General features: G+C 37.8%; 2 protein-coding genes across 2 annotated transcripts; one reads left to right on the top strand and one right to left on the bottom strand.

Annotated features, from left to right (window-relative positions):
* The first annotated feature begins 5757 nt into the window (after positions 1-5757).
* LOC130954766 (uncharacterized) lies at positions 5758-8254 on the top strand. Its single transcript, XM_057881530.1, has 6 exons — positions 5758-6229; positions 6312-6557; positions 6742-6846; positions 7207-7376; positions 7485-7584; positions 7823-8254. Exons 1-6 carry the CDS (start codon positions 5960-5962, stop codon positions 8060-8062), a joined length of 1131 nt encoding a protein of 376 aa, XP_057737513.1. The 5' UTR covers positions 5758-5959; the 3' UTR covers positions 8063-8254.
* A 1237-nt stretch (positions 8255-9491) lies between these two features.
* Positions 9492-13908, bottom strand: LOC130954698 (DNA polymerase kappa). Its single transcript, XM_057881456.1, has 14 exons — positions 13693-13908; positions 13311-13483; positions 13019-13192; positions 12815-12938; positions 12628-12728; positions 12453-12539; positions 12235-12330; positions 11962-12082; positions 11547-11675; positions 11175-11266; positions 10749-10860; positions 10324-10583; positions 9887-10206; positions 9492-9814 (listed from the first exon to the last, which is right to left on the bottom strand). The coding sequence occupies exons 1-14, from the start codon at positions 13793-13795 to the stop codon at positions 9685-9687; spliced, it is 2022 nt and encodes a 673-aa protein (XP_057737439.1). The 5' UTR covers positions 13796-13908; the 3' UTR covers positions 9492-9684.
* Between the last annotated feature and the right edge of the window lie 1035 nt (positions 13909-14943).

Genomic DNA, 14943 nt, shown 5'->3' with positions numbered 1-14943 from the left:
CTTTTTTTTTTGGCAGCCAAGGTTCTTGGCGATGCTTGTTCCAGAATTCACTTTCTAAACTATCCCCATTTGCAATCTCTCTTTCTCCATGTATAGGAGAGCGTGATTATTTGGATATCATTAAATTTTAATATATTTAGTAAATTTTTAATAGTAAAAATAAAAATATTAAAATAATAAAAGATATTTTTTTAAAGTTATAATTTATAATATTTTTAAAGGATTTTAAAAAAAATATTTTTTATATAATAATAATTAATAAATAAAAAAAATATTTTTATATTATTATACTCAAACATAATTAATATATAAAAATATATTTTTGTATGAGATATCCAAATATAAAATTAGGACAAAAAACTTAAATAAGTCAAGGTGAGCAATTTTTTTATAGAAATTAGCTAAAGCAGATTCTGGTTCATGAATCAACCAAACCACGTTTATACGTAGTTCGAATCAGCTAAGTTCAAACTCAATTTACATATAATTCGAAACAAGTTGTTTCGAATTACACACTGAGTCACCAACAAATATAATTCGAAGTAACCTGTTTCGAATTACACACTAACAATAATTCGAATTAAGTTGATTCGAATTACTCCCCAACACGCAATCCCATGTAATTCGAAATAGGTTTGTTCGAATTACACCAAGTATAGTTCGATGTAAGCTGCTTTAAATTATAAAGGACCAAAGGTGTATATATATGGTGTGAACGTGAATTGATCTCATTAGAGGAGGAAAATGGCTAGTGAGGAGAGTTTTGTAGTCTTGGTTCACCACAGAGGATCGATTAAGAGGAAAACACGATCCGGTGTGAAGTTCACTAATAAGGATCCTCTCAGTATTTTCATGAGGCCTACGACGAGCTATAATGACCTTGTTAATTCTGTACTGCAGAAACTAGGTCTGGAAGGTGTGAATCGGGTTAAGAAATTTTTCTATCGCATTCCAATCTCGGTGCTCCAAGAAATCGTGAAGTATGATTGTTTCACGATCGGGAGTGATGAGGACTTGTAGGTCATGTTTTATTGTCGCCAACAGTTTCCCAAAGTGAGGACACCAGAGCTGTTGGCAAAGTTGGTTGATGTGGTATCCAGCTCGGGGGGTTCGAACTGGAATACCCCCACTGTAGGCACGGTAGCCGGTTCTAGCTTCATACTTGCCAGTGCATCTTCGTCCGTCCCTATGTACGAACCTCCGGTCCAATCTGTCGCTTCCCCTTCATTCGTTGTTGATCTCAACGGCAGTGTAGGCGGCGAGGTTGGAATAGGGGATTTTGTGTCGACCTCTTTACAGTGTGCTGCATCGGCTGGGGTTGGAGATGGATTGTTGGATGATCCAGAGGACGATGATGTGGAGCCGGATATCATTGTTGATGACAGTGGCGATGATATTGGAGCGAGTGAGCCTGCTGGGGCGGGAGGTGGTTCTAGCTCTGGCACACAGCAGTACCCTCCACATTTTTCATCTTTGGACTTGGATGCCATGAGGCAGGAGGGGGTTCCTGGGGAGCCTGCTGGATTTGGCACTAGAGATGCAGAAGGGTCTGCAGGTCTGACAGAGTTTCAGGTTGGTCAGCAATTTCAGGATAAAGACGAGGCCGTGTTAATTGTCAAGACTTACAGCATCCAACGCGGAGTACAGTATAAGGTGGTGGAGTCTGACTATCGCCAGTATGTTGGGAAGTGTTCTGAGTTTGGGAATGGGTGCACATGGTTGATTCGGCTTAGTCTTCGGTAGCACAAGGGCATTTGGGAGGTCAAACGGTACAACGGACCACATACGTGTCTCGCGACCTCCATCTCCAGCGACCACAGGACTTTGGATTATCATGTCATCTCGGCATTCATTATGCCAATGGTTAGGGCTGATGCATCCGTCAGCATCAAGGTGCTCCTAAATGCCACGACCGCACACTTTGGGTTTAGGCCGACGTACAGGAGGATCTGGTTGGCAAAGCAGAAGGCCGTTGCCCTCATCTATGGTGATTGGGATGAGTTGTATAACGAGCTCCCTAGGTGGGTGTTAGGAGTTCAGTTGACGATGCCTGGCACTGTTGCAGTCCTTAGGACGAGCCCTGTTCGAGTTGGGGGACAGGTGGACGAGTCGCAAGCTTATTTTCACCGACTGTTCTGGACGTTTCCACCATGTATCAAGGCATTATGTCATTGCAAGCCGTTGGTTAGTATTGACGGCACCCATTTGTATGGCAAGTATGGGGGAACGTTGCTCGTCGCCATTGCACAGGACGGAAACTCTAACATTCTGCCTGTTGCATTCGCACTAGTTGAGGGTGAGAATGCTGAGTCCTGGTCCTTCTTTCTCTCCCACCTGCGTCAGCACGTGACACCGTAGCCTAGTTTGCTGGTTATATCAGACAGGCATAACGGCATCAAGACCGCGCTTGAGGCTCCGAACGGAGGATGGCTACCTCCAGCTGCCTACCGTGCATTTTTCATTTGACATGTGGCAGCAAATTTTGCCCTGACCTTCAAGGGCAAGGACGCAAGGAGGCTTCTTGTGAATGCAGCGTATGCTAAGACCGAGGTGGAGTTTGATTACTGTTTTGATATTCTGCGGTCAGAAGACCCTGCCATGTGTGAGTGGGCGAACCGAATTGAGTATTCAAGAAGTCGATGTTTAGGGCGGGCTGGGGGCGGGGCTGGACTCCGCCGAACTGCGGTAAGACCCTATCAATCTGATGCCACTCTATCACGGTAAAATATGTAAGTGCCGTCACACACCGCCATAACGCCGTATGATGAGGCTCCAACACCTTCAGATGTACAACCTGAAGGACGTCGGGGGAGCTATAGGGCATCCAGATGAACTGCAAAAACATATCAACATTGTTAGGCCAAATCGTGATCCGAAGTCTGAAAGCTTAAATAACTAAACATTGGCGGTTAGTATACTCACATCCATAGCCTGTAACATGTCTATCCTCAGCCTCCACATCTACACTCTAGGTCCCTTCTCGCTACCGGAAGGATTGTGACCTGACCACCTGCATCTCACATCGGTTAAAAGTGTGACAAAATAGTATAACATTATAAGCGGACATTGAATTAAATAATTTAACTTGAAATAGACAAGTCCGAGAACATTACCTCGAGGCCAAGGGCCAGCTGAATGTATCATACCTAGCAGGCCTAAACCCAGGAAAGTGCCAAAAGATCCAAGACTGAAGTAATTGTAACGGGCCAGCTAACTTTACCACATGTCTGTTGGCCACTCGACACATGCACCGGTACAACTATGCTAGTGCTGCCGATCCCCAACTGTAGCCACCCATCTCCTCAAGCCTAGCCACGTAGGGTAGCCATCTAATGTGAATACGGTTGCCAGACTTGTCGACAAACAGCTGAGTGCCCAACAACATCATGATATAGGCACGAGCAAAGTGCCTCACTGTCTCCTCATCGGCTCCCGCGGGACACTCTCCAAAGGTCTCCTGGAACCAGGTGCAGTTTCCTGCGAATTCTGAATTTGGTTCACAGGAGGTAACACACCAAGCAACTCCTGGAACCACACCCATGCTGGACGGCCACCCTGGATGTATATCTGGAAATCTGTCAGGCAACCACTGATATAACGTTCGTCGACTGGCAACTCCAACTGGTACGCCACGTCCTGTAGTGTGATCGTGCACTCTCTGAATAGCATGTAGAATGTGTGCGTCTCATGACGCCACCGCTCGACGAAGGCACTGACAAGGGACTCATCCAATCGAAAACCATCTATCGTTCAGTCTCGCAAGATGGTATAATCCGTCCATCTGCAAGTACGAAACGTACCTCTCATCTAGTCACATGCCCTGCTGCCGCCGCATGCTCGAGATGCATCGCTGGGGCTACGCATAAGATGGACCGCATAATTAGAACCACTTACAAAATCGCTAACAGAAACCACTAACAACATAAGCCACATATGGAAACCACTAACAAAAACAACATGCAAAACCAATATCATAAACCACTAGCAAAACCGCATGCATAAACCGCTAACATAAACCACTAACATAAACCCCATGCAAAACCACTTAGGAAGACCACATGCAAAACCAATAAGATAAACCGCATGCAAAACCACTGAATAAACCACTTCCAATACCACTAACATAAACCGCTAACATAAACCACTAACAAAACCGCATACAAAACCACTAAGATAAATCACTTGCAATACCACTAACATAAACCGCTAACAAAACCGCATGCAAAAGCACTAAATAAACCACTTGTAATACCACTAACATAAACCACTAACATAAATCGCCAACATAAATAAGGTGTAAAAAACTAAAATAAACCGCTTGCAATACCGCTAACAATAACCGCTAACATAAACCACCAACAAAATCGCATGCAAAACCACTAAATTAAACCACTCGCAATACCACGCTCCTAAACCACTAGCATAAACCACCAACAAAACCACAAGCAAAACAACTAAATTGAACCGCATGCAAAATCACTAGAATAAACCACATACAAAATCACTAAAATAAACTACTAGCAAAAAATTTTCCTATCTACTAACCTCGTCATTGATGACCCCGGCTATATAAGCAATTCCATCCAAACGATATAGTCTTTCCGGATCGTCCCCCATCGGCTGAGTATTCTGCTCGAGTCTTTGTCGGAGCAAATCTGGGTCGTTTTCTCTGGGATTTGGTGGAGTATGAGAATGGAGAAATAGTTCAAATGAGGTGGGTTCGAACTCCTTTTATAGCTGAATCCAGTGTAATTCGAAACAGCCTCATTCAAATTACTACTAGGGGCAAAATTTGAGTAATTCGAATCAACCTGATTCGAATTACTTAGGATTTCGTGCAAATGGTTAAAGTGTGCATGTGTGTAATTCGAATCTAGATGATTCGAATTACATATGATTTGAGTTCGAATTTACTTTATTCGAACTACATAGAGACATAGTTTGGTTGATTCATGAACCAGTTTTTAGTTTGGCCGATTTGTATAATATTCTGCTCCCATTGATTTACTTATGTGATTTGCCCATAAAATTATTTTTGTTTTTCTATAATTTTTTTTTAAAAAAAATCATTCAAAAAATATCTTTTATTAAAAGTTTACCTTAATTACCTAAACAAACTCATTCTTATCTGAAACTGCTTCCATAAAATTTGTTATTAGGTAGCATTTACCTTCATAGTTCTATTCTACTGATTTTTTGTTCTCTTTTAAATTAGAATTTATTATTTGAAATTTTTTAAAAATAAAAGACTAATTGATCATTTTATTTTATTATAAACTTGTTTATTTAATAATTTAAAATATTTTAGATTAGATTATGCACTTATTTAAGTGTCATGAAGTTATTAAAAAATAATTTTTTTAGTACATTTGATAAATTTTTAATAATAAAAATAAAATTATTGGACAAATAATTTTATTTTAGAAATCATATTTTTATATTTTTTAAAATATATTTTTTATTTAAAAAATTTACATAATATATAAATAAATATTTTTATATTATTATACTAAAAAACAATTGATAAATAAAAAATATTTTTGTTAAAATATCCAAATATTAAATTATTTTTTATTTTTTTAAGATTTAAAATAAAAATCAGTAAAAAAATATTCTTTTTTTTGTGGCATCCAAACAAACCGCACTGTCAATCTTTTTTTGTCAGGATCTGGGCAAACAACCCGGCCCAGATCTAAGGAACCTAAGCTCCATACCCAAATCCGACCCGGATTTCAAAACTCTGTCGAGAGTTGCCTCTCTAGGTTGCGACTATGAGTGTGCGACCTTCATCCACCTTGAGTAACGCTGCCGTCGCTCCCTTCGTCCACGCCGCCGTCACCCGCATCGTCGCCTACGCCTGCAACGTCGCTGTCGTGGCCTGCCCGTCACTGTCAATCTTTTGAGTGGAAACAAAGCAAAATATTGGGCCTCTGGTTTGAGGAAGCGAGGAAAGAGCAGAATGGGAATTCGGTCGGTGTTCGATGCGGGTGAGATGCGAAGAGAATTGGAGAAATGCGGTGTTGATCCTGACAAGTTCCTTCCTCTTGTTTGGAAGCACGTCATCCTCAAATCTAATCACCACTCCGATTGGGACTGGCAGAACCACGCCCCTTCTCTCCCCTCCCCGGCTTACTCTCTTCTCCGCTCCATCCCCCCTCTCTCTTCCTCCCTCCACTCCGTCTTCCACTCCAACGATAACGTCACCTCCAAGCTCCTCATCAAGCTCCATGTAACTAACTCCTCCTCCTCCATCTTAACATAACATCTTACTTTTCTGCTTTGTTTTCTTAAATCAATCATTATTGTATCAGAATGGCGCTTTTGTAGAGGCTGTGATCATGAGGTATGACACTCGTTTGGGCAAATACGCCGGTAAACCCCGTCCCGGTGGTCTACGAGCAACTTTGTGCATATCATCTCAGGTTGGTTGTAAAATGGGTTGCAAGTTCTGTGCAACTGGAACCATGGGATTCAAAAGTAGCTTAACATCTGGAGAAATAGTCGAGCAATTGGTCCACGCCTCTAGGTTTTCACAAATCCGTAATGTTGTCTTCATGGTATACTCTGATTGCCTATTTGTCTATAAAAGCTTGGACTTTTTTGCTGCTTCTTTTTGACAGGGCCTAATCTTTTCTAATCACTTGAATTGATGCATGATTGCACACATTATTCTAAGACCTTGTTCATTCTTTTCATATATATGTTCTTAGGGCAATTAATACTTATTTTTGGCTCTGACAGGGAATGGGAGAGCCTCTAAACAACTATTCTGCTGTGGTAGAATCCATTCGTGTCATGACTGGATTGCCGTTTCAATTGTCATTGAAAAGGATTACTGTCTCAACGGTATTGCATTGTTTTCTCCTATTATTTTCCTGACCTAAACTACCTTTCAGAAACTCTGTTTTATTCATGTAGGGATTACTTACATGCAAATACTATGGAAGACTGAACAATTAGTACTATCAACTTCGTTTGAGAGTAGTAGTGGAAAGCCCTGTGATGGCATTTCTTCGTTAATAAGCATATTGGTTAATGTTGAGTAAAATCTGAGAATTATGTAAACCAATTATGTTTGTAGTCGGAGTCTGGACATGCCTTGATTTATATGTTCTGTTCTTGTTATAAGTCTTTCTTCGTTAAAGAATAAATAAAATAAATCTTGAATTGTAGAATTTATGAAGGGTATGTTTGCATGTTTAATAGGTTGGCATCATTCATGCTATCAACAAACTTCATAATGATCTGCCTGGTTTGAACTTGGCAGTCTCACTGCACGCACCAGCACAAGACATCAGATGCCAGATAATGCCTGCTGCTCGTGCTTTTCCTTTGCAAAAACTGATGGCTTCACTGCAAGAATATCAAAGAAACAGGTAATCACACTTATTCGTGTGATTTCTTTTTATCTAGTCTGTATTTTTGGCCCTTCAGGTGTGAACAATTCCAGTGGTTTTGAAACTTCCATGTTTCATCCTTAACAGTCAGCAGAAGATATTGATCGAGTACATAATGCTTGATGGGGTCAATGATGAAGAGCAGCATGCCCACCAATTGGGAAAACTGCTAGAAACATTTCAAGTGGTAAGCACTGAACATCTAAGCTCGTCTATACTATATTTCTGTCGGTGTTTCTCAAGAACTCAGTGACCCTTAATGATTAAAATCAAATAGGGCATCTGTTGCATTTTTAATCACGGTACCAAGTTCATATCTTGCTGTAGGCTAATTGTTTTGCACCTTGCATCTGTTTGTTATTAAACTTGATCGACATTCCCAGTTATGTAATAAACTTGTGCATATTGTCTCAACTATCTCGCAGGTGGTGAACTTAATACCTTTCAACTCTATTGGTATGTTGAGTCAATTCAAACCAACTACTGAGCAGAAAGTTTCAGCATTTCAGAAAATTCTTAGAGGTACGTACAATATCCGAACAACAATTCGGAAGCAGATGGGTCAGGACATAAGTGGTGCATGTGGACAATTGGTGGTTAATGTACCCGATAAGTCTCTCGGAAATGCCGAACCACTAACAGACATAGAAGATCTTTTCATTTGATATAGCTTAAAAAATTTAATTCTAGTGCTGCATTTTAAATGTCTATTTGTTTATGTATCGTTTCCAATTTTAAGTAGAAGCAAGACGCATGAGTGAAACAACGAAGATGCTTGTAGATGTGGTGAATGAATGTCATAGAAGCAACGCTCCCCCGATTTTTGTAGATTAATGCGACTTTCACCCAAGTTTCAATGCGTGTGTTAATATGTAAACATTTTCATTCAAGAACTAGGAATTCATTTAGATTCAGTTTTAAATTAAATAATGAATCAAAGTTCACAGACAGACAATTAAGAAGAAAAAGAAGAAATGATGGAAATAGCCAAATAGGAGTTGAAGTGGACAATTCCTCACATCCTACACGCTCTGCTCATTCATTCTCTAATTTCTGTACTCCCGGTAAATACAGCTACGCTGCGCCACTTGCATTTTTCGGCTAATTTTTTTAGATATTGATGAAACTTTGGTGTAACACTAGTTATTGGATTTTATGATGTTTTTCAAAATTTTAGAGTGGGATAATATGTGGGGGCATATTGTTCTGTTCCAAAATTTTAAAAAACACTATAAAATCCAATAATTGAGTGTAACACCAAAGTTTTATCAATATCTGAAAATATATGGCATTCTTCCATCAACCACATTACATAGGAAATCTTATTTTTCTCCAGGCCAAATTATGACGGGTTAGTGGCAAATCAGATGATAATGTGTTACAAGATAAACTATGCATGTTAACAACTAAAAAACTGGATAGCAAAGAAGTAATTTCGATTCTTTTCTTTTCAATTTAATGTTAGTACTTGAGAAAAGTGAAAAACAAAATCTTTAAAGTTAGCCATTAGAAAAAAGAATGACTTCTCTTAAGTACAACATCAAGTATTTCATATTAGATGGCTATTTCTAGAAAAAAGGCATTTTCATGTGAAAATGATATTTCAAATTTTTAGATAATTCTGTTAAATATATCAAATTATCTAACAGTTCACTCACATAAAGTAACCACCTTTATATTATTCGATGTGAGACTTTAAACACTTCATAATAATCAAATGCTTTCTTAATATAAAAATTGAATGAGGTTATGCTGGAATTGAGTACGTTTTGCTTGTTTGAGGATGCTCCACTTTACTGTGCTTTTTCCTTAAAAAGAAAGTAATTGGATGAGGATTATTTTTGTTAACGAACTTCCAATGCAGTAGATTAACAAAGAGAAAGGGAAAGAAAAGAAAAACACCCAATGCAAGACAAAAGGTTAAAGACTATCATTCGGACAAATTAGTTCGAGTTGTTTGAATTTTTTTTTTTTTTGGGTGTTTGCAGAATATACTTTAATTCATGTTCTTCGAATCCTGCATGCATATACAATATAATTTCTTTTCTGCTCTACTGTACCTTACGAAATCGTCCATTCACATTAAAACCGTACTAGTAACTGTAATTGTGAACTTGCAGCGTTCCATGAGGGAAACCATTTTATTCATCAAGGTTTATGCTATTAACTAATTTACAGGTGGAATAAATCAATTTTCGAGGGCGTGGGTTTTTTTTTTTTTGGGCGGGGGCATTAGTGTTACACAATGTACCATAATTACATATATAGATTTATACGCTGTACAAAACTAACTGGGACGGTTTTTATTGCTCTTTAACAAAAAGAAATAATCAATGGGTCTGTAACTGCCTTCTTTCTGAGACAACTTTTGCTTCTTGGATATCCTTTCTCTAGTGATTCTGTTCTTCTGATCCCAGCTGAAAGAAACATAGACTAGTCAAATTAAAAGGCACAGAAAACATGGCACGTGTACAAATCCATGATTTTACCTTCGACTTGAAACAGATGTTCTTTGGTGAATCCGAGATTCTTCCTTTTGAAGCTTTTCGGCAAGATGAAAATCAGAGTGCTCTAATCTTTCCTCAGCAAAACTAGGAGGCAGTTCTATTCCACAAAGTGAACATTTGTAGTCATTCAACCACAACATTGTCTTATCCTCACAAGAATTAAGTCGCTCATCGTCCAGGAGATTAGACAAATTTAGCGTACTAGTGTCTTCAAACTGTCCCTGAATTGGAAAAGTTGATTCCACCGCTTCTTTAACTTGGCCATAGTTAGAACATGAAGCATTGTTGCCAGATGTTTGTATCTAATAAATATATCAGAGAGCATAAATAACAGTCATGTATACAATCACCCATATTTGATCAATGGATTTCTAAAATTGACACATATTTCAGCTATGCAGATTGTTGTATAAGTATACCTCCTCTGAACTCCAGCCAGTGCCACTTTGGCAGTTTACATCAGATGAATGATTCCCATCAGCAGGATCTCTGCTTGTTTGGCAACTGCCAATGGAAACATTAGTCTCTGTATGGCTGACAAAATCATGATCTGCAACATCTGGCAAAAAACGGTTCCTATCGGCATCTACAGAAGCAATGAAGTCGGTGATAGTCTTTTGTTTCGGATTAGATGTTGAGCCACCATACTTGTCTCCATCAAAATGTGACATCCTAAGGCCTAGGATGAGAAGAAAAAAGTTATACACTGACACAGACAAGCCACAAATGCAAACTTTCTCGTAGTCTACATCTCTAAAGTTTAAACTGTTAGTGCTCTTTCATCTCGGCCTTGAGCACCATCCTTAATATTGTCAATAATAATGAACCTAGCAGAAACACACACCTATCAATCTTACTGAAAGAGGAAGTTCTGCTTTTAGAAGCTCCGAAGCATGCTTCAAGATATCCTCCCTCGAGCTTATGTACTTTCGTAAAGTCATGGCTCTAGTCCGAACCTGTTGATTGGGCATTTATTACCACTTGCAACAACAGTATAGTATGATGCCATGATGGTAAAACACAGTGAAAATAACAAAAAAGGGAATCGAAATTAAGATATAGAAAATTTATCAAACCATAATAACCCAGTGCCTAGTTCTCTAAAAATAAAAATTAACAAATAATGAGCATGGCTTTTCAAGAAGTGAAGTTATTTTCTCCTTTTAAAAATAAAGCCTTGTCTACAGAGGATAAAAACAAAGCTATAAAATTGTTCTTGAACAACATTAGGAACAAATGCAAAAGAAAATAGTCAAGACATCAATAGTACCTCGAAGGAAGAAGTTTTCAGTTTAAGAGTCAACGTTCGCCCACAGAGACCCTCTTTTTGCATGTCTGTGGACAGCATTTCAGCAAGCTCCGCTGCAAACACAAGCTTTGCATAACTCAATAGCTGATATGTTGTTAGGCTAACATAATTTGGGTCTTATGTATTTCAGAAATTCAGCATTGTCATAGTCATTATCTAAACCGTTTTGCAAAACAATGCATATAATGAAATTAACACTGCAACTTAAACCAACTGAATACTGAATGGCAGATGTTAAGTTTCTCCAAATTCCAACTAATTTACTAGAATTTTTTTATGAAAATATTGAAAACTAGAAATTTAAGAAAGTTCCGGAACAGATATGTTAGGTACCTAATTTTTTATACAACAGAACTTCATCTTCAGTGGCAGAAAATGTTCTTTCGTTACTAATGCTCTTCCGAAATCTGACTTCAGGAGAATCTGTCTTCCCAAGACCTAAACCCACAGAGAAAAAGAAATCTTCCAGAAAATTCACAAAAAAGTCACATGTTAATAAAGGATTCACATAATTAATTTAAAATTAAACATTATTACAGTTGGAAAATTTTAGACTGAAGGCTAAGTTTATTAACTTTTGTAAGTTGTAGACAATAGAAGCAAGCATATTTGAAATAGATGTCAGTGATTCAGGTGGAAAATTGCACAAACTCCAGTCTAACTGCCATGCAAAAGTAGAAATCCCTATAAATATAGCATGCATACAGTAACTATTACAAAAACAGCTAAAGCCACCCAGGTATCTAACCTGCTGTTGACTGAGAGAAAAGAGCACAGAGGTAGCTAGCCTTCTCCAGCATCTGTTCACACGTGTTAATTCCAAATACAGCCTTCAGAATATGTTCAGTGACCTTACCAATGCCCCCAATCTATCAACAGTATTCATTCATTATTAATCAGAAAATCCTAATTTCCAAATACACATGCATATAAAACAATCGTGCTCACAACAAGACACCTCACAAGTAATTTGAAATGGAAATTTTAATAATTAATGAAATCAGTAGACAAAATTTTGAACCTTTCTGATAGGAAGGGAGGATATGAAGGTCATAACAGCCATACGATCATTTGGTAAGACATACTGTCCATTTGGCTTGTTAATATCTGAGCAAACCTGCATGTGGGTGAAATCCTCAGATCAGAGTCACTCCATGTCTACTACTTTATTTTTTGATAAAACAAAAGGGGAACTATTTCTGATGCTCCAGTTCACAATATTAAAACAAGATGAGGAACCTTGGCAAGTAGGCGATTTGGTGCCACTCCTGCACTACATGTGAGACCGGTCTCTTCATAAACACTAGTGCGGAGTTCTTCCGCAATCTAGAATCCAAATTTAGAGAAGTTAGAGGGTTAACACATCTAGAGGAGAGGCCTTTGAGTACTAACTTAATTTAATGTCTCAACTTACTTCTTCACTTTTGATGTTCCTTCTTTTGCATACTTCAGTTATATCAAGGTATGCTTCATCAAGGCTAGCAGCCATAAAATTGGGATCATACCTCCGAAAAACTAACAATAATAAGTGAAGATTAAGCTAATAGAATTTAAAGAAAATACACTGCAATCTACTATTAATCGTTACAAAATAAAAGTACCTGTTCTGGTCAAATCACTGTAATGGGTATACTTATTGAAATCTGTGGGGACAAATATTAATTCTGGACAAAGTTTACGTGCAATGAACCCAGGCATAGCAGCACGAACCCCAAATTTCCTAGCCTATATGAAATCCAAATCAGCATCGGAATCATTCAGACTCTAGAATCCTCAACATCAAGTTTAATATTGACACAACAAACCTCATAATTGGCAGTGGATATCATAGACATGCTACCAACAGCCATTGGCTTGCCCTTTAATGTAGGGTTACTTAAAGTCTCAACTGCTGCATAGAAAGCATCCATATCTACATGTAACCAAATCCTTGAAAGATCCCGCAAAGCTTCTAGCTCAAGTATTCTTCGGTCAGCTACCTGTCATTGCAGAAAAAACTTCAAATGAGTGCATATGATTTTGAAACCCCTTTGATTATCAGAAAGAAAATCCAAACCAGTGAGAAACATAATACACATGGTTGATGATTATATAAACCTTCTGAAAATGGGATAGGTCTGCTTGGGTAAGCTTATCACATTGAGTTCGGAGTTTGTCGATCTTCTGGGTAATAAAAGCGTCCTTGCGTTCCTCGTTCTGAAAATACTTAGATCCTTTGCTCATTTCATACACTGTCCTTTGTACTTTCTCCTTGTCCACACCATCCATTCCTGAACAAAAGAATTCAGTATGTATACATCAAATATCATAGGGTCAAGGATAGTATCAAGTATCAACCATCATGTAAATTGAGTTATTACTTTGTCACTTTGCAAAGGAAACAGCGAATTTGCATTGAATTACCTTTTTCAAGAATAAACACCAAACAAGAAATGAAAATTAATAATAATTATAAAAAAGAGTAGGGGCATATAGAGACCTGCTTTGGCAGTTGTATAAACAGTGTGGTAGGATTGCCATGGACGAGCACCGTCGTCGTTGGTTTCGGTTCCCTCCGTCGCCGTCGCCGTCGCCATCGCCATCGTCACCCACCCACACACACACACTCACAAACAGAGACACTTTGAATGGTTCCAATTTTGGAGGCAGATTCGAGACCGCCAACCCACACGGCCACAGACTGTCTTTTTCTTTTTATTGTTTACATTTTTTGTTTTCAATTTTCATCTTTGGGCCGCTTATCCGTCTCAAAATAACGAAAAAATAGTTAATACTCAAAATGACTTCTGAAATTGAATTCCAAATCAATTTAGTTTTTTAGATTTTAATTGACTTTAATTATACTTTAAAATTTTGACCTGTGTCTCAATTTAGGTTTTTTGTCATTTTCTATCATCAGAAAATTAACCTGACATCAATTTTAAATGACACATTGACACTGTTCAAACGACGTCGTTTAACTCTTGGTGTCGAAAATTCTTAGAAACCACGTCGTGTGACATGAGAAAAGGGTTAAACCAAAACCCAAACATTAACCACTTGAAAAGTAAAATCTCAATTGACCATTTTTCTTCTTTCTTCTCCCTTCGTATACGTACCTTCAAAGAAGAACTATGGTTGTCACTGTAACTGAGGTTTGAAGCTTTTCTTACTTATGTTGCCCTCCATTGTAAAAACTAATTACCTGAGAATCACCATCTCTTAAAATATAAATTAGTAATAAAATCGTTGCTCTCAACATACGATGCTCTATTTTTTGTAAAATATTGGTTGTGAGTTGTTCTTCATTTTTTCCGTTCTATTTCATAAGTGAAACTTTGGAGGACTGTGATTGATTATGATTATTGATGAAGATAGAGTTCTTGTATGCTAGTTTTTATTTTTTATTTTTTACATGCATGTGGTTGTGATCAACTGTTTATTTCTTTGTCCATTTAAGCAGTCATTGATTCTTCATATTCCATTTTAAAATGACAATTTTACTCCTTCATATCCTATTTTAATTTAATTATCTGTCCAGTATTTTTCGGTTGAAATTACATATATTTATTTACTGGAGTAACCATTGTTAGAAAAATTGTATTACTCCTTGATCAGTTTAAAAGGACAATCTTATTCTTTCATGTTTCTCTAATAGAATAACTGTACGGTACATATATTTTATCTCCCTGTTTGGTTCAATGCTTATCAATTTTTTAATACTTGGTAATAACAAAACAATAAAGTCTGT

This window comes from Arachis stenosperma, chromosome 10 (genome assembly GCF_014773155.1).
Source record: "Arachis stenosperma cultivar V10309 chromosome 10, arast.V10309.gnm1.PFL2, whole genome shotgun sequence".
Taxonomy (NCBI): domain Eukaryota; kingdom Viridiplantae; phylum Streptophyta; class Magnoliopsida; order Fabales; family Fabaceae; genus Arachis; species Arachis stenosperma.
Note: the sequence above shows the minus strand (reverse complement) of the source record. Positions and strands in the feature narration are given on the sequence as shown.

Excerpts from the sequence above, each read along its gene's own strand:
- LOC130954698 (XM_057881456.1), bottom strand. The coding sequence starts at position 13,795 with ATGGCGATGGCGACGGCGACGGCGACGGAGGGAACCGAAACCAACGAC. Across the intron at positions 10,584-10,748 it reads TCTTTCAGTAAGATTGATAG|GCCTTAGGATGTCACATTTT; the intron begins GTGTGTGTTTCT and ends TTCTCATCCTAG. Across the intron at positions 9,815-9,886 it reads ACATCTGTTTCAAGTCGAAG|CTGGGATCAGAAGAACAGAA; the intron begins GTAAAATCATGG and ends TGTTTCTTTCAG.
- LOC130954766 (XM_057881530.1), top strand. The coding sequence starts at position 5,960 with ATGGGAATTCGGTCGGTGTTCGATGCGGGTGAGATGCGAAGAGAATTG. Across the intron at positions 6,847-7,206 it reads AAAGGATTACTGTCTCAACG|GTTGGCATCATTCATGCTAT; the intron begins GTATTGCATTGT and ends CATGTTTAATAG. Across the intron at positions 7,585-7,822 it reads TGCTAGAAACATTTCAAGTG|GTGGTGAACTTAATACCTTT; the intron begins GTAAGCACTGAA and ends ACTATCTCGCAG.